General features: G+C 41.5%; 1 protein-coding gene across 2 annotated transcripts in view; it reads left to right on the top strand.

Annotated features, from left to right (window-relative positions):
• CSMD1 (CUB and Sushi multiple domains 1) overlaps positions 1-18,244 on the top strand; it is a 1,601,557-nt gene that overhangs the window by 790,172 nt on the left and 793,141 nt on the right. For both annotated transcript variants that reach the window (XM_074329288.1, XM_074329289.1), the window contains exon 4: positions 7,280-7,474. In XM_074329288.1, coding sequence (XP_074185389.1) covers positions 7,280-7,474 — 195 coding nt within the window. The remainder of the gene's footprint in view (positions 1-7,279; positions 7,475-18,244) is intronic.

Below are 18,244 nucleotides of genomic sequence, written 5' to 3'. Positions count from 1 at the left end.
CTGTGTCCCATCCCTGCATGGATGCCCGCTGGACGTGGAGGGGCGGGATGGGCCAGAGCGGGGTGCCCAGTGAGGGGAGCGGGGTCATGTTTCGAGCACGGCCTGGTGCCCAGGGCTCTGATGGCAGTTTAGTCATAAATTTGATGTTTTTCTTTAAAAAAACCTTTATCATCACAGGAAAGTAAATCCAATCTCTAACACTGTACCTTGGCCAAAGATGAAGGATTATAGTGAGTTTTAATTTTAATCACTAAATTGGCCATGATTAAGAGTGTAGAATTGTTTCTAAGTCTCAGTTGAATTCAATGTGCTCACCACCCCTTGTGCTATGTCATGTGACAGTTAAGTTTTTGAGTGGACGGTGTTATCCTTGTTACGTGGGTCTGATGCGTTAGAAAGCAAAGAGCAGAGACGGGCGCAGGGCCAGTTTTCCAGCTTTCACCAGCCTGCCCACTCTCACTAAGCTGATGTCTCAGATGGTTTGTAGTCATACTGTCTAAAAGTCCTCTTCCAATTTTAGAAATACTCTTACTTTATCTTTGCATAAATATTGAGACACGTGTCATCAACCCCATATCCGTGTGTTGAGTAAAAAGTTCATTTGTGAGAGGAAGGGAGAAAGATGGTCATAAAAATTTGTATCTACCCTGAAATCATTAATGACAGTGTCCGTGATGATTGTGAGGCTGGAGTATATGCACAGTTAGCTGGTAACATACATGCAAGTGTAATTTTCTTTTTGATTGTTCTATGATAATTGAAAAGTTCACCTTCTGTTTTCCCTATCGCTGTGCTCTTTTCGTGTGACAGTCACTTACGCTTAATTTTCGTCTGTTGGTGTCACCAGCATCCGTTCTGCTCCGGTTATTTCTCAGCCTGCTGTTTGGGCTCTCTGCTTGGTCTTGCCTTTAACTTTATGGTCATTTTTCCATTTTATTTCGTGATTGACTCCCCCTTCCCGTTAATTATAGATATTCCAGGAGCTGTAAATACGGCTCTCAATTCCTTTTATTTTCTGTTCCCTCCATGGTCACTCTTTCAGTCACAGGAGACTCAGAAACGTTTCCAATCCTCCCCTCTTTTCTTGCTAAGTCTAGGATTCACCCATGGAGAGGTTCAGCAGATTTAAAAACAAAGAGCACTATAACATCCCCAACTAAACGTGCTACACGGCATCAGTGGCCACTGTACACGGTCAAGGTCACTTGCAAGGCATTGGTGTCTTCTCACTTCTCATAAGCTGCTTCCAGTTGCCATTCAAAGTCTTTTGAAATGACACTTTAAACATGTCAAATCTGTTTGCCACCTGGTTTTTTGCGGTGTTAACTCTGTACACAGTCCCCCTTGACACCTTTCTCCCATCCTGCAAATTTACCTGGAAAGCCTGAAACACATTTTTTAAAAGCCATGCAATAATTTTGCTCCCAGTTTTACATGAGAAAATATCCTAACACTCCCAAATCCTTATATCCTTTGTTTCTTATATGAAACAAAGTTCTATTGGGAGCACTACAGATTTGGTGGCATTTCATTCTTTTGATGTTGACAACATTTTCATAGGAAAATTTGTTGTGCTTAAGAGTAGAAATTCTAGATTTACCGTTTGCAAATCCTACCACAAATACTTACCAGCTGTGTGGCCATGGGAAAGTTACTTAACCTCTCTGTGCTACAGTTCCCTCCTCTATAAAGGGACAAATAGTACTTCATATTCCCATTAATATGTATAAACCACTTAAAACACTGTCTAGTTCATAGCATGCTGTGTGTTACTAATTATTATTATAGATCAGGAACAGAGAAATAGAATTAATATGGCTAAAAAAAGGACCGAGATATCTTTTTCCTTTGCTTTGCATTTTAATAACTGTTCCCATTTTAATGGTAATATTGACACTAAGAGACTTTTTTCTTTAGTTTTATTGTTTCTGAAATCTGTGTATATTAGAAACCCTCTATACTTTTAAACTTGTGTTATTTCCTTTAGAAATGGGGAAATCCATTTAAAAATGATGATGTGTATCGAGCACTTATTCTGCTCCATGTGTCCTGCTAACTCTTCAATCTGTATTATTTCATTTATGTTGCACATCAAAGCCATCAGTACACTTTGTTCTTCAATCCCTTTTTGAAAACATAAAAACTCAGATTTAAGTAATTTGTCCCATATCATTTGGTTTGTTTCTGGAGTAGAAACTCTGTCTGCTCCCACATGTGACCTCTGTAATGCATCGTGCTATAGGCTTTACCATAAACACTCGCCAAACCTAGTTCCCTCATTTAAAAAGCGTCCTCTTTCCATTCTCATTTGGCCAAACCTTGTTGCTTTCCTCCTTTAAATATCCTTAAAAGTCACTTCCCCTTTGAGCTCTTCTCATGCAGCCCTGTTCCTTGGCAAAGCACTGGCTTCAGTACAGAATTCCTCCCTCACTGTGTCCCCTCCTGGAGAACAGTCTCTGGGAATGGAAGGCGCTGAGTAATTGCTGCCTGCAAAGAAACCCTCATTGCTTTTGTCACGTAACTGCTGTCTCAGCAGCTTGTTTTGCCAACTGGCCACGATTCAGAGTCAGGGCAGAGAATAAATGTCAGGTTTCAACATTTGAAAATCTGATTTGCACAGTGTTCCTGAAAATTACATAATCAGATTTTTCTAATCCTCCCCAAAGGTCACGGGAAGGCGTGCAGGGCACAGACCCATGGGCACATATGCCTCGTGCTATTGGTTCACATCCCAGTACCTTATGCCACAGGGGTATTTGAAGTCCTATCTCCTTGATCTGCAGGGAGACGAAGGAGGCAAAGTGTAAACAAATGTCTGCCAGGCACCCTCAGGCACCCACTTTCCCAATGGAGGCACCGGAAGAAACTGCACTGATCACGCACACGCTGTGAGAAGCGCTGCTGCCCCGCTGGTGGGATTCCAGCTTCTGCTGACCCGCCGTTGGGCCATGGAGCAGCCATGAATATTAATGCTGCTTGTTATTTTAGTATCCTGTTTCCACTCTTGTTCTGGAGAGGGATCTGATATGACATCCGTTTCACCATCTGAACTGTGTGGTGGATGGTTTGATGGGGTGGCCTACTTAAGTCACCGAGTTGGGACTATGGGCTCTTGCTAAATACAAGTGTCCTGGAGGCACTTTCCCTGAGAGCAGGGGGAGCGGTGGCCATGCGTGCACAGACCTGGCCCTGTGAGGCCTGATGGAAACCTGCCACGAAAGGAGGGACCCGTGCCCAGAGTTCTTTCAAGAAACCCTTTCACGTGACCAAATGTCTGCCCTGGCGCAGAACTCACCATACTCAAAGGATAATCACTTTCTTGAAGCATCTATGGGAAAGAGGGCAAATTACTTCAAGGAAGCATTAAAGGGAATTCAGAGTGGCGTTCACGTCACTGCAGTGAGCATTTACTAAATCCTTAATGTGCACTCATTACTGTTGGAGACACAAAGGGACATTCACTGTCAACAGGAGATTGGGTTAAAATTAGTGAAAATGAAATTGGCAGAAGTAACAATTAGGTTGAATTTATTTATTTTAAATTAGTTTTTCCCAGCCACCGGATATTCATATGTTGCTAATATTTACTTATGAGACTTAAATCTTCACGTAGACCTATAATCATTTTCATCTATTTTTCCCATTTCAGGTTATTTTGATAATTTTTAATGAAATTGCTAATGCTTTTATAATACAATGTGCGTTTTTGCATTTTTGTTATTGTTTGCAACTGGAAGTATTTTAATTCTTCCTCAATTATTTCTATTTGCTTGTTGACATTGTTCACATTTAAAATTCTAATCTGTTTTTCTACAATAAAATTGGTTAATAGTAAAATTTTTCATTCCCTAAATAATAAATTTATCCTTCTGCTCCCAACCAGTGACTTTAAACTTTATGTTAGTTTGTAATCACTTTTCCTGTTTCCTAATTTCTTTTGCTTTTAAAATTCTTAGATCAAGTTTAAGTATCTGAGGTCTATCTATATTTTTAGCCAAATGTGGGGGGGGGAAGTCGCTTAAAATTATAATTTGTTATTTCCAAAATGTTATTTTGTACAAATGGTTTTTGAAAAACTTATTTGTTTTTCCTTGTTCCCACCATGGTGTAAACTATATAAATCTTAGTTATTGTACATATATCTAGAAGAATGCGTGCTGTATTTTACATTAATATTTATATTTTTCATTTAATTAAGCAAATTATATTTAGCAAGGCCTTGCTGAGGGCTCAAATTATTCTACACACTGTGTAGGCAGAGATGAGAAAGATGGCAGCCACCTTGAGTAGTTCAAGGTCGGAACTGGAGGCAGTTGGTTGCTGTCCAGCCTGATGATACAGAACGTGGGTATTTGGAGACCTGCTTTGTCTCATTCAGTCCTCACACTGTGCCGTGGGGAATAAATACTGATGTGGACACATTTTTAGTAACTAAACAGAGCTAAGGAGGGTGAAATAAGAGACTTAAATGGAGTTCTCTCCATCTTATTCCGTCGTCCACTGAAAATACGGCTGTTCAGAGTGCTGACTAGGTGCTTCCCAAATTCTAGTATAACTGTCAAGACGTAAAGGCAGACATCTGTAGATAGGCACAAAAAAGGAAATGGTGATACTGGTCCCAGAGGCCAGGGGATGGTTTACAGAAGAAGCAGAGGCTGAGGTGGCTCCTGAAATAGCGGCCGTGATTTCTGCACAGGCTTTGTTGGGTGGGGCTGTCACCCTTGGCCGTTGCTGCTACAGATGGAACTGGCAAGAGCCCCTGAGAAAGTGTTTTCTACGTGATCAACCACAGTTTGATGTAAATTGTAGGTACAGGTACACCCTCCTTTATGGAAAAGTTTTTCTTTGGCAATCACTATTTTTAACATCTACATTGTTTCCCGTTAAGGATAGCTTTGCTAGCTCAATGATATAGACTGGCAGGCATGACTTTCTTTCTGAATTTTATCATTTGTCTGTGTTTCCAAATCCCACATTGGGCCGTGGAGCATTGGGCCTAATTACAACATTCAAGTTGTAAGACACGGGTGTGTCCTTTCCCAGGGGTCTACTTGGGGAGACCCTTGTTTTCAGGAATGATTTTTTCCCTGCAGAACTTTTGAAGTGGGGACAATTCCACACTCCCTGGTAATGTCAGCACAGACGAATTTTCCGTGTTGTTTCTCCTTCACTTCTGTTCAAACGCATTAAATGGGCTGCAGATAACATAGTGTGGAGTTTGTCCATCCAGCACCAGCGACTTGTGACCTAGTTCATATTTTACTGCATTTTTGTTATGACGCTCTCTCTGTATGTCAGTCTGTGCTAAAGATCCTTTGAAAAAGTGATTTCTTTCTATTTTCCATCGAAAAATGAGTAGGAAAGTTGGGCCAACCACGTTCATTTTTCAGAATGGCTCATCTGTTTTGCCGGTTACGGAAGTGATTACTTGTTGTGGTTCTCAGTCGTAGGTGTTCAGATAGCTGATGGTCGACACTGATAATGCTTGTCTTTGGGGAACGTTTATCTGGATACACTCTATAGCACTATGTACCTTCTAATAAGAAGTCTTACTAACAGTTAATGAAAATAATAAAAGCCCTTAAAAGGGGGAAGGGTTTGGTAAGTCTAAATATTCTTGGACAAGAAAGGAAAACACCGAAGGCACTTATGTCCACATATTCTCCCCCACCTTGTCTTTCTTTCTCTCCCTGTCCATGATAGAAATGCAGCCACCTTGCATCTCAGGTTATAAGATCCCCAGTCTGTGCTGTGTCCTGAACTCACATGCTCCCTGAGATAGAACTGAAAGGTTGTCTACCTTAGAAACCATAGGCAGTTAAATGCCAAAGCACATACAAATGTTAAAACAACATTTGAAAAAATAGACTTATTGTCTTAGAAATAGTGAATGCGGCATTGAGCAGAGCGTTTTTTTATAAAAGAAACAAAGATGAATGTAGACGAAACTTAACTGTTTTCTATTGTGTTGTCAAACAGTTAAGTTTCTGCAGACTGTTTTCAGAAATTATGTTGTAAAAACTAGAACTGAACACACTTTGACTGTGATTTCACAAACATGCCAATTACATTAAATTTCTAAATGGTAGTATTTGTTTTCTAAGTTTTTCTACATAGCCTAGTTTGTACATATTTATTGTCAACATAAAATTATTTTAGAAATCACTGAGATCCCCTTCCATTCACTGGGAAAGTCCTACCAATTTCTCACTTTATAAACAAAGAAAGAAAACAGAAAAATTGCACTATATTGTATGTACATATCAAACTATACCCCATACTCATGCAAAACAAATTGGATACACTCATAAAATAATTTCGTTCATTTAGAAATAGTTTATTATTTGGAAATCATTCCTTTTACAAACAGCACAACCCTTAGTTTATTTGAATTCCGCGCAGTAGCTGCTAACTTACTGATGACGTGCTCAATTTAAACCAGAAAGATGGAGATGATAACTAACAGTCTCCAACTTTAACCATCCAACTTAATGCTACAATAATTAAGTTCAAAATTGTGTTTTATGAGTATGGATGACATTGTGTCAGTTAGGTTTCAAGGCAGTTGAATTAGGCACAGAATCATATCAGCAAAAAAAATGTGAGAAGGTGAAGGAAACAGAACCAAGGTCATCTTACTGGGACACCAGTGGATACAGTATGTGCGTTATTAAAGCTGATCGTCAAAACTTTGTTGTGAGTCAGACTATAAATGCACACAGCCTTACAGGTGGCTTGGGATAAAATAGTGGTACAATTTTTTAAAAGTCTGATGGACTAAGGGATGAGGTCTGTAATTTATGCCGGTTGTTTATCCGTTAAACATTGATTGGTGATGATATTCAGGCTGCATTTATCCTCATTCCTCCAGGACCAACACACTGCGTGATGCACATTTATGCTGGATTTCTGATACCACTTTTTCACATAATCGGTACCCTACTGTATTAGCTGATCACTAACTCTACAGGCCTGTGGAATCTCATAATTAGGGAAATAAGCCAGGCAGCATTTAGAGCTCTGACTCTAAGCAGAGATGTTTTTCTTTCTTAACCAAATGCCTTCATTTATACTTTTAAAATAATCTTTACAAAAATACTAAATTGCAGATATAAAACATGAATGTATTTCTTCGTTTCATTGTTAGGCGAAATGAAAATATTCCTGGTGCCTGGTTTACTAATTGAATAGCTCAAAAGCAGTACATGCTTTGTGATATACACTGACCTGCATAGACAATCTTTTAAAACTTTCATTTCTTTCTTTCCTTTCCCAACAGTCTTACCGAGCCACACGTGTGGAAATCCTGGGGAAATATTGAAAGGAGTCCTGCACGGGACAAGGTTCAACATCGGGGACAAAATCCGCTACAGCTGCCTCTCTGGCTATGTGTTGGAAGGGCACACCGTTCTGACCTGCATCGTCAGCCCAGGCAACGGTGCAACCTGGGACTTCCCAGCCCCGCTCTGCCGAGGTACGTACCACACACGGGGACTGGCTGTGAAGGGACACCTGGGCTGGGTCCCTGGCTTTGGAGCTGACACTGTAAGTCTCCACCTAACGGACACAGGACGTGTCGCGCGGGGTCTTCCCAGATCGGCTCATTCTGTTCTCAAAAGTAATATTCCGTGTTCTCTAAGAAGCCAGGGCCGGGCCTGTAAAGTCAGTTACAACTTTAGAGATGTCCTCAGTTACCCAAATTCGCCTTCATTCTATTTCTCACACTCTGTGGACTTCTGCATAGCTTCGTCACCTCTACTGGTAGCGTTCTGAGATTTAATACACACCTTATGTCGTCTTGGTTTGATGGTGCCTTTTTTTATCTTTTTCTCATTAAAAGTGGCAAACACTTCTTGACAATTAAATCACACCTTTTAAGGACTCTTTCAACACTCTGAGGCTTTTGAAATAAGGCGATCATAATCCGGATTTGGCACAAGGTTAGAATTACTTCCCTTGAAACCCTGCAAGTTTAGCCTTTCCTGTAATGTTATTTTACTGATCCAATAACTAGGAAAGGGCACACTTTGATTCCTAGTTTTCCACTTCACTAAGAAAAAATTCATCTTGCTGGTTTCAAAAATAAAAGCATCGCTGACGTTTATTGAGGTCTTAATATAATGTTCCCAAAGTGCTGAGCACGTTACTTGGATTATATCCTTTAATTCTCACAACAACCCATGGAAATAATAAATTATGGACACTCATTTACAGATAGTGAAATGGAATTTTAAGTTTTAAAAGGTTCCAGAGGTCGTGTAAAAGGAATTAGAACTCAAATACATGTCTGACTTTTAATCCATGCTCGCGATGAGGCAAATTCACAGCCTGAGCATAAGTCATTATATAACATTGTATTATTTTCATCAGTATGTTTTGTTTGTTTGTTTGTTTAATTTCAGGCTTTGCTATTTAATGAGTACTTTCCTATGTTTTTCTTTTTCTTTCTGTCAAACGTTGTTTCATGAGCTCTCCTTCCCGTTAAGGACCGTAGTAAGGACCTCTTACTGCTGTGGTGAGCTGGTAGGTAGCCGTCACTTATCCTGGGCCAGACACTACCTTTTCACACTTCATCTTCACAAGTAGGTATTTTATGAAAGGTTCATTTTCTAGTCGAGGAATCGGAGGGTTAGCTAGGAAACCTGACTTGTTCAAGGTATTCTAGAATTCAGACATATCGTGTTCAAACTGTTCCTGTCGCTGAGGGAAATCCCTGTGACAGATATTGTCCACTTCAAATGCCAGTTGTTCCTGAAGCACTCACCTCGCCTGCATGTCGCTGAGGTCTAGTGTGTCTCTTCTTTTTTCTTGTTGCTATTAATTATTTTCCATCTTTCTACTGTCAAAAAGTGGCGTTGTCAAAATCCAGACGTCTGTCCCATGTCCCTTGTCTTTCTGCAGAGTCCCCTTACCTAATTGATTCTGTTTAAAGTCACGGCCAGCTGGGTACCCAAATGTACCCTTTCTTTTTATCTCTCCCATCGTTTCCATGATGTTCCCATTAACTCTGGAGAAGCATCGGAGCTCCTTTGGCTTTGTTCTCTCTATTATAACCTGTATGACAAGTTTTTACCATCAAACTGTCGCTTAGCTCCACTCCCACTCCCGCTGTCCTATTCTAGTTGTGTATTTTGTTTTTTTACTTGTCACTCAGACCTACTTCAAGTTGGTTAAATGAGCTCCATGTGTAGAGTCTCAGCTCCCATCCTACATTCTGCTCCCTCGTCACTGCCCCCCAATACACTCCGTCACCGTGACCGCTCCTCTCTCAGGCAGACCACCTCAGTGACTCACCACGGGTGACGTTCAAACGTGTCCACGTGGCTGCCAATGGCCAATGCGCTCCCTAACCCGACAGTTAAATTGTCCGATTCCATCCGCTGGTGCTGCCAGCACAGGTGTCATCCTTTCCTCTTGCACACGCAGCGTTTGGCGGGCGGCTTGTACTTGCTCTCCATGCTCTGCAGGCCTGACAACAACCTGCGGGCTCGATAGTGCCATGGCGGGGGCCGTGACACCACGAAGCCACAAGCACTACGACGTGCTTTGATTGTGTTACTCTTTTCCCCCGGGGAGTTCCTTGCCAACACACCCCTCCACACCTAATTCCAAAATTGGGCTCATGTCATCCTGAGATGCAGTTTCCCTAAGTTTGCCGTGACACCTCCCTTAGAGCCATAAAGCTTACTTCTGTCTCAAATTCACACTTAAATCCAAATTTCAGTCATTTCTTACCATTGCAAACCCTTTTTAAATTTCATTAAGGAAAACAAAAACGTCCTTTAGTTTATAACATTTACTTTGTTGTTATTTTATATTTTAACTCAATGTGCAACGTTTCTTCAACTAGTTTGTAACCTCCCAGGAGATAATGTACAGTCATAAAAACTTTGTAACTCTCTCCGTGATTCTTCTCTATGAGAAATGCACCTAATCTATAGCTGTTTCCCCTAACTCCTGATCCCAATCCCCCATCCATAAACTTAGTAGAAATATAGACAATGCTGAGTGTCAAATAACAAGTTACAGACTTAAAAATGTAAACACAAACATTAATGGCAAGTATGAAAGCTTTTCTGCTCAGCCTTCCCCCAGGAGTTTTCTTCTTAAGTGATGGATTTAACTAATCCCATGATGATAAACCTTATAAAGTCAAATTTATGTAACAGTTAGCTCATAATCTTTCCTATCCTGTCACCAATTTGTTAAATCCCAACTATATCAAGATGGTTTCATCATGATAAACATTTTTTTTCCCCTTTCTTGTTACAGATTATTAAAGGTATGCTTAAATTTTGCTTTCTCCAATGCTTGGACTAGTGATATTTCAAAGGACATTAAATTAGATATAATTATGTTATGAAACAAATTTGAAGGATACAACACAATGTATCATTGATTTGGATAGCTGGATCATAAAGAAAAAATCAATTGCTCTAATTTTTATAAATGTGTAGATGTGGTATGTCTAGGAGAGATAAATGAATTACAGCTGCATGGGCTTAGATAATTTACAAAACTAAAATGAGGATATTTTCTGCTTCTCCAACGTTCTAAGGATTTAGTTCCAGGAATTGCTTGAGGATTCTTCTTAATAGTCTCACAAACAGTAACACCACTCCCCTTTCACAATGACTTTTCACTAGCATTGAATTTTTTTTTTTTTAATTAAAAATTTACTGGGTGACAATGGTTAGTAAAGTTACATAGGTTTCAGGTGTAAATTCTGTAATCCATCATCTATATATCATGTTGTATGTTCACTACCCAGAGTCAGTTCTCCTTCCATCACCATATATTTGATCCCTTTACCCTCATCTCCCACCCTCCTGTTATGCTAAGCAAAATAAGTCACACACAAAAGTTGAGAACCATAGGATTTCACTGATATGTGGGATACAAAACAGAAAGTGTTGACAAATGGGCATTTACCTTCTAGTGGCGGCATTACCCGGAGCACTGACACTGAGGTGTGTGGCTCACTGTTCAAGTCACGTGATGCTCTGAAGAAAAATGATATAACCATGTATTTGATACAATCACTACAAGCTCAAGTGGGAGGTCAGCCAGCTCTACTTAAAACCAATTACCTTAAACAGGAGACCAGTATCACACCGACTTCTTTCAAGGATGAGAGTTAGATGTCCTTCTTCTGGGGGTATGATATTTCAGTCCTCATTTACCCTTGAGTTTTCACCTTAATGTTGAGATCTTCCTTGATTTTTCTTCATTATTGTATTTCATTCCCGTCCTTCCCGCCAGCCTGTGCAAAGAGTGACTGTTTCTGTATGTGCAGGTATGGTGAGTATTCAAAGGAGAAATATAAAAGGGAAAAGAAGGTGCTGGACAGATTTCAAGGACAGATGCTCTCAGCTCAGGGTTTAAGCACCTTCTTAATTTGCTTTATGTTTCCCCTGCTTCGTCATTAAATCACACAGACTCTCATGTTATGGGCCAGGAAATACCGTAAATTACTTTGATCTCCCACGTACTGGAGAGCCAGAGTACAAACTCCAGAAAGGGAGGTACCGCCTTTGAATGGAAAGTATGAACAGCAGGCCATTGTCTCCAGACTTGTCTGATCACAGGAAGAGGTGCAAAGACAGTAGGTGAGGATCTATAATCACAAAACACTCCTTTGTAGGAAAACCACCGTCTGATCCAAAGAAACCCCAGGGCGAGGTCCTCTTCTGGCATCAGCCACCGTGAGGTGGGGAAATTCCTCACCCATCATTTCCCTTGAGTTCTTTCAGAAGCCATTTCCACTCCAACCTTCTGATTGGGGATCTCATTTTACTACCAGTGGGATCTTCTATCAACCACGGTGTCACATAGAAATATGCAGATGCTTGGGGGCTGGAGCTGTCGCTGGCCTGGAAAAGGTGTATGCTTTCCAGAGTGTACGCTCTGGAAAGACAATGGACAGTTGCAGTAGGCACGTGCCATCCGAAATGAGCCAGCTGTAAGCAAACACGATTCCATCCACTGCCGCTGGGGATCATGTGTCTTCAGCCCCACCTTCCAATATGCCTTCATTCTTCTGGTGATGGAACACTTTGTGTTTGTAAAGTACACTTCAGAAAATAGCCCTGAGCAGCTATGGCAGAGCCAAGACCCCCAAAGTCGTAGCTCTGGACATTCCAATGACAAGCGGTTCTCAATGACTCATCTTTGTAAGTTCTGCCCTTCACAGATTAGCCTGTGCTAACATTATGTGCATGACTCACGAACCGCCATAGGCAGGCATCTAAAGACCACTTTTATACCATGTCCATCTGTAAGTATGCAGATGCCAACAAGTGCATGATCCTGTTGTCCCCCAAGTCACCTTGAGACATGGACGGGGCAGCAGTGACCGTCTTGTAGGAAAGGTAAGGAATTAAAGCTTCAAACTTGTTGACATTGTTGTACATTTAAGGCAGATATTACAAGACAGCTGTAATTGAAACTGTATCATCCTGCCTTTACCAAAGTTTACTTAAGTAGCACAAGCACACGATTAAAAAACGGAATAAAACTGAAGGGATTGCTGTGTTCCTCTTGGACAGCCCATCACTGTTCCCATATACTTATGCTGCAGACATTTCAATACCATTTAACATTTCTGTAGGGTTGTTTGTCATTATTGTCTTATATCTGTTTACAGTGTTCATGTTGCTTTTTAGTTTTGAAATTTTTTAATGGACATCTCACTGAGTATTAATGTACTTCTGTCACTCCCACTTGCCATGTCTTGCCTTTCCCAATTTAATTTAGATTTCTACATATTATCATTATAAATTTAAAAACACACTGGCCCTTTGTGCCATGTTTCTTTCCCTTTATACGACTTCTCTTTTTTGTCACAATGTCTCTTTCCTCCCCATGTCATAAGATGTGAACACCATCACCTCTACTCTCTGTTTCCAGTGTGTCTTCTAACCCAGTCCTTCCTCTGTGCTCTCTTCGCTGTACTAGAACTTGTGCAATAACAACGTTGCTAACATTTATGTTTTATTCTATAATCATAATTAAGTCCTTCTAAATTTGTCTACAGCTGCTCCTAAAAGCAGAAAAGCAGTCAAGCACTTCCCCAGTCCTGTCACTGTGGACATCGTGTCCACCCCAGAGCCTGGCGTCACACCCATAATTAGACGTCCTCCCTGTGAGTCGAGCATCACAGGCCCTGGGCTGCCCAGAGTTCACACAAGCTCTTTCGTTGCCCCAGTGACTCCTAATGATGCCATGATTGGTTTCTTAAGAGCACGTTTATTGTGGAGAAGGCACACCAACCCACAAAGAGCAAACAAACACAATTGCAGTGGGGGTGTTTTGCCACTATCTTTAAAGCATTTGTGAGTATATGTCCTGTCCATTTTAGATTATTTATAATTACTTTTGTTTAACTTCTTGGCCAAAGCTTTCTTGTTCTGCTTGTTTATGCACTATTAATAGTTAATAGCTAATGCACTATTAGCAGACTCAAATGCAAGTACATAGATTCTCTCTCTCTCCATTTATATATACATCTCCACACATATGTACATACATACATACATATGTACAGACACACAGACAGACAGACTATAGGCAGGTGTGCTTTGAAGTGTGTGACTGAAGATATTGGCCCAAGCTGGAAAAGAAGTTTTCCAGGCAAGCATCAAAAGAGAAGTGAAACAGAGCAGCTTCTAAGATAGCAACCTGAGGTGACACATTATCTGAGGGAAGATACTATGTTCAAAACTCGTGCCCAAGAACAGCAGAAGGCACGATGAGCTAGAACACCCACCTTCTGTGTGACAGAGCAAGGGGTGGGCGGAGCAGCGGTGTGGGGGGACAGTGACAATCGTCACCCAGGCGGGGGCTCAGGAGTTCAGCAGCCATGTGCCTAACCAACAAAAGTCAGTTCCACAGCGTTTAGAACTGTGATGCCCCCTAGAAGTGTAATGTGATCCACAGGTGGGAGCCAACTCTGTAATTAGAATTTCCTAATAACGACATTGATCACATAAAAAGAAGTGGGTGATTTACTTTTTTTCTTTAAATTAAAGTTTATTTGGTTGACAGTTGTTACTACAGTTGCATAGACTTCAGGTGTACAATTTTATTATACATTATCTATATCTCAAATTGTGTGTTCACCACCCAGAGTCAGTTCTCTTTCCATCACCATATATCAGACCCCGTTTACCCTCCTCTAGAGCCCCGCTCCCCCCCTTACCCTCTGGTAACCCCTCAACTATTGTCTATGTCTATGAGTTTTTGTTCTTTCAGTTGTTTGTCTTGTTCTTTTGTTGTTTTCGGTTTATATACCACATATTAGTGAAATCATATGGTTCTCTACCTTTTCTGTCTGACTTATTTCACTTAGCATTATAATCTCAAGAAACAACCAAAATGTCCTTTGATAGATGAATGGATAAAGAAGTTGTGGTATATATACCCAATGGAATACTATTTGGCAATAAGAAAAGCTGAAATAGGACCATGTGTAACAACATGGGTGATTTAATTTTAATAATATATTTCTTAACCCAACATCGCCCCAAAATGATCATTTCAACTTATAATCAGCATAAAATATTAACGAAGTAGTTTGCATTTTTCCCCATACTAGACTTAACACCTGGCATGTGTTTTATAGCAACAGCGTGTCTTGGTGTGAAATGGCCACATGTCACATTGTAATTCACGAACATGCCCGTGGCTATTTTTGACAGCTCAGACTGAATGACAGAATCTGCGAGTTCTTTTTTCCTTCCACACCAGCTGTTAACCACATCAAGGCCTCATGCTGGGGGTGGGTGTCATCTCCCCTGCACTGTAGGGCTCACTATACAGATGCACTTTCAAGATGAGGACTGATAAGTAAATGAGTCTGAAATGTACAAATCTGAGTATGCCATATTCTGATTGGAAGTCTTCCCTCTAACTTCTCAGCAGTTGCCCAAGTACATTTGAGCTGAATCGAATCAGAAAGGAGAGGCTATTTTTAAAATTAGTTTAGGCAAAAGATAAGAGTGAGCTAGCTCGCTTTGGCTAATCCAAAAGGGTTGCTCTTAGGAATCTCATTTGAGGTGCTATCTTACTTTTGGAAGATATGACACCATTGCCTAATGAATGAAAAGTCTGGAAATTGTTGAAGAGGATGCAGATTAGCTAGTGGAGGGAGCAAAGAATAAGAAACAGCTCAGTGCATGTGTGCCCCAGGAGGTATGAATGAATGAAAATAAGATTGTGTAAATATCCGACCGCCATGCTGCACACATGAAACTAATGTAAAATAACATCGAATGTCAGCTGTAGTTGAAAAGTAAAAATTACAACAAACTGGTACTGGGAGAAGAGTCAGGTTCAGTTCTGGGACCTGGCAATTAAGACTCATGTCACTGTCCACAGAGCAGATACCTCCTTCAGGCATCTGGTCTACCCGAGAACGCATACATCCACTCCAGTAAGATTGTCACTCAGCAGAAAACAGTAGGGGGGATGCTTGGACCCAGTAGCCTGGCTCCAGAGGGCACAAACCCAGTCTCTCCACAGTATTATCAATGAATAAAGTGAACATTTTGAAAAGATATGGTTCTAGTGTTAGAGGATTAAATTAAAGGACCCGAGCTACGCACCTTGCAAACTCCTTCACACGTGAAGCAGAGGATGAAGTCCAGGTGATGTAGCTTCAGGTGCGCAGGCTCCGAGCTGTTACCTGGGGCCAAATCTGGTGTCAGATCCTGCTCATCGGTTGTGTGCTCTGTGTCTTTGCTCAAGCTGGTTTTGTCTCTCTGTGTAACAGTACCTATTTCATACATCTGATGTCAAGGCTAAATGAGGTGATCCAGATAAAATGCTCAGGACAGAGCCTTCACAGTGAAATCCTGCACCTATCCGTTCTCATCCCTTCCACTCCTCATCCAGTCTGGAAGATGCCTTCTGGTTTCAGAACGCCGTGAATGCAGCCACGTGGCAAGCCATTTGAAAGTCAACTCATGTGACTTACAGGACGCCAATATGTGTGGCTCTTCACAAAGGGTTATTATGCATTATTGCTATTCTTTGGGAGAAAAAATAAATTACCAGGCTGATTTAAGGAGAGAAACTGAACGAGCAGAGGGCAAAACAAGTAGCTACTGAAGGGTAGGTCATTGCATTTTCACCACGTGGACTGCAGTGGTGAGACAGAAACAACACACTCGCCGGGCATGTGGGTGCATCGCGTAGAGGTAGCAGGACGGTACAGAGAGTTTAGCAAGAGCCCTGGTGGGAATTACCTCCAGAGTCCTTTTCCTTAAAGTCATCAATCGAGTTTAAAGTATTTTAATAAACAGCAAGTGCAGTGGGATTAGTCAGCCAATCGTAGGCATTTTTGCGCAGACACTAAAATTGTACGTTTTAAGAAAAAGACGTTATAATAGTTAAACCTATAGCGATTACCAAGCCTCAGGGACAGCTTACATGCTTTACGTGTGTCCATGCATTTAATTTCTACAATAGCCCCACAAGTTACATATTATCATTGGTCCTGCCTTTACAGGGAGACACTCAGGCACAGTCGTGAAGTGACTTTTGTGAGGTCACCCAGTGGTGAGTGGGAGAGGCGGAGTCTGAACCTGGCCATTCCGCCACACCTGTCTCTCTCACGCCCTCCCACTCCCTTCTAATTTAGGAGAAAAATAAACACCTTCGAAAGAACCTCATTTTGAATTGGGAAATAGTATCTGAACTTAAGCGTTTTCTTCTGAGGGGTCTGTGCTGCCGCCTGTGAGTGTGGCAGGGGCAGCGAGAGGAGCTTGTCTGGAGCTGAAGCGAGTGGCTGGGCTTCCTCCTGGAGGGACGAGAATGGCTGGGTCCACATGCCCTTCCCCTGCGTGAGTGCAGGTGACGACGTCTGACAGACCCGCCGGCCGTTCAGAGACTGTGTGACCAGAAACGAGAAGAATACAGGCAGTAAGATGGTGGGAGGGAAGAGTGACAGCTGGCCTCAGTATCTCCTGGGGATGCAAATGGTTACACCAAGCACGGAGCCAAACTGCTTTCTCTGGGCTTGGGGGCTGTGACAATCAGCAGCCTCATGGATTGTAAACGAAACGCTTCACCCATAAACAGCTCAAGAGCACGTCAAGCCCAAAGAGGCTGTTTGCCCTGAACAGGCTTTGTCACATTTTTCTTTCAAGGCTAAATATGATTGGCTGAAGCTGTACCTTTACAGAATTATTAGCCTTGGAGAAAACAAAGTATACAGTGGTCTGTTTCCCGATTGAAGCTTTCCTCCTCTGCAGAAAGGCTCTCTTTGGGTTTAGCTGATCCAAACTTCCTCCATTTTTCTCCCTCACACCCCAGATCTCTCACTATACCCCCACCTCAGTGGTCTTCCCAGGAAGTCTGTCCCAACCTCGGGCAGAAGGGTGCTACCAGGGTTGGGGCTCAGGGTGGCTGCAGAGAGAAGGTCCTCTGGCCCCAGGCTAAGTCCCCCGGGAAGCTGCTGAGGCAGGACACAAGCTGTCTGGGAGGTGTCGGCCACAAGTTACTCTCTCCTCATTTTCTGTTTCCAGCCAATGGAATCTTTTCAGGAAACTAGGACTTACTCAAGGAGGAAGGAATAGGGAAGTAGAGATATGATGAGGAAGCGTTTCATTTAGGGGAATCTCTGTGACAAGTGTCATATTATACACTTTACATACATTCTGTGATATTATCCCGTCCAAAACAATTCAGGTTACTCTAAACACTGAGACTGAGCAGACAAAGACTCTAATCCTGTGAGTTGTGAGGACTCATAAAAGGCCACAAAGACGGGGTGGTGACACCAGGATTCACTTAGTTCTCTTGACATCTACCTCCAATGGCCTCCTGGGGACAGTTGAAGGAAGATGTCTGCTTTCGTTGTTGAGAAGCATGAACAGCAAACCATAGAAAAATAACAGCAAATTAGCTATTGTTGGAAAGTAAGGCTGTTTAGTCAGTAAATCCCTAACCTTGTTTCTGTCTAAACACATGTATTTAAGGTAAATAGTCACCCAAGTGTGACAAAACACAGTGTCACTATTATGTGATGGTTTTAAAGAATATGGGATGTGGCAGCTGTTTGGCTTTTTTTTTTCTTTAAAGAGTTGGCTGATTGTATCCATTCAAGACAGTTGTATTTTCCTGGAAGAGTGAAGGATACTTAGCAAGCAAAGAAATAAGTAGCAACACCAAGAATCAGTAGCATCTGAAGCAACACTTTTAATAAAACATGCTGCATAATAGATGCCCATGTGTCAATCAC

The sequence above is a fragment of the Rhinolophus sinicus genome, linkage group LG04 (genome assembly GCF_036562045.2).
Source record: "Rhinolophus sinicus isolate RSC01 linkage group LG04, ASM3656204v1, whole genome shotgun sequence".
Classification (NCBI taxonomy): Eukaryota; Metazoa; Chordata; class Mammalia; order Chiroptera; family Rhinolophidae; genus Rhinolophus; species Rhinolophus sinicus.
Note: the sequence above shows the minus strand (reverse complement) of the source record. Positions and strands in the feature narration are given on the sequence as shown.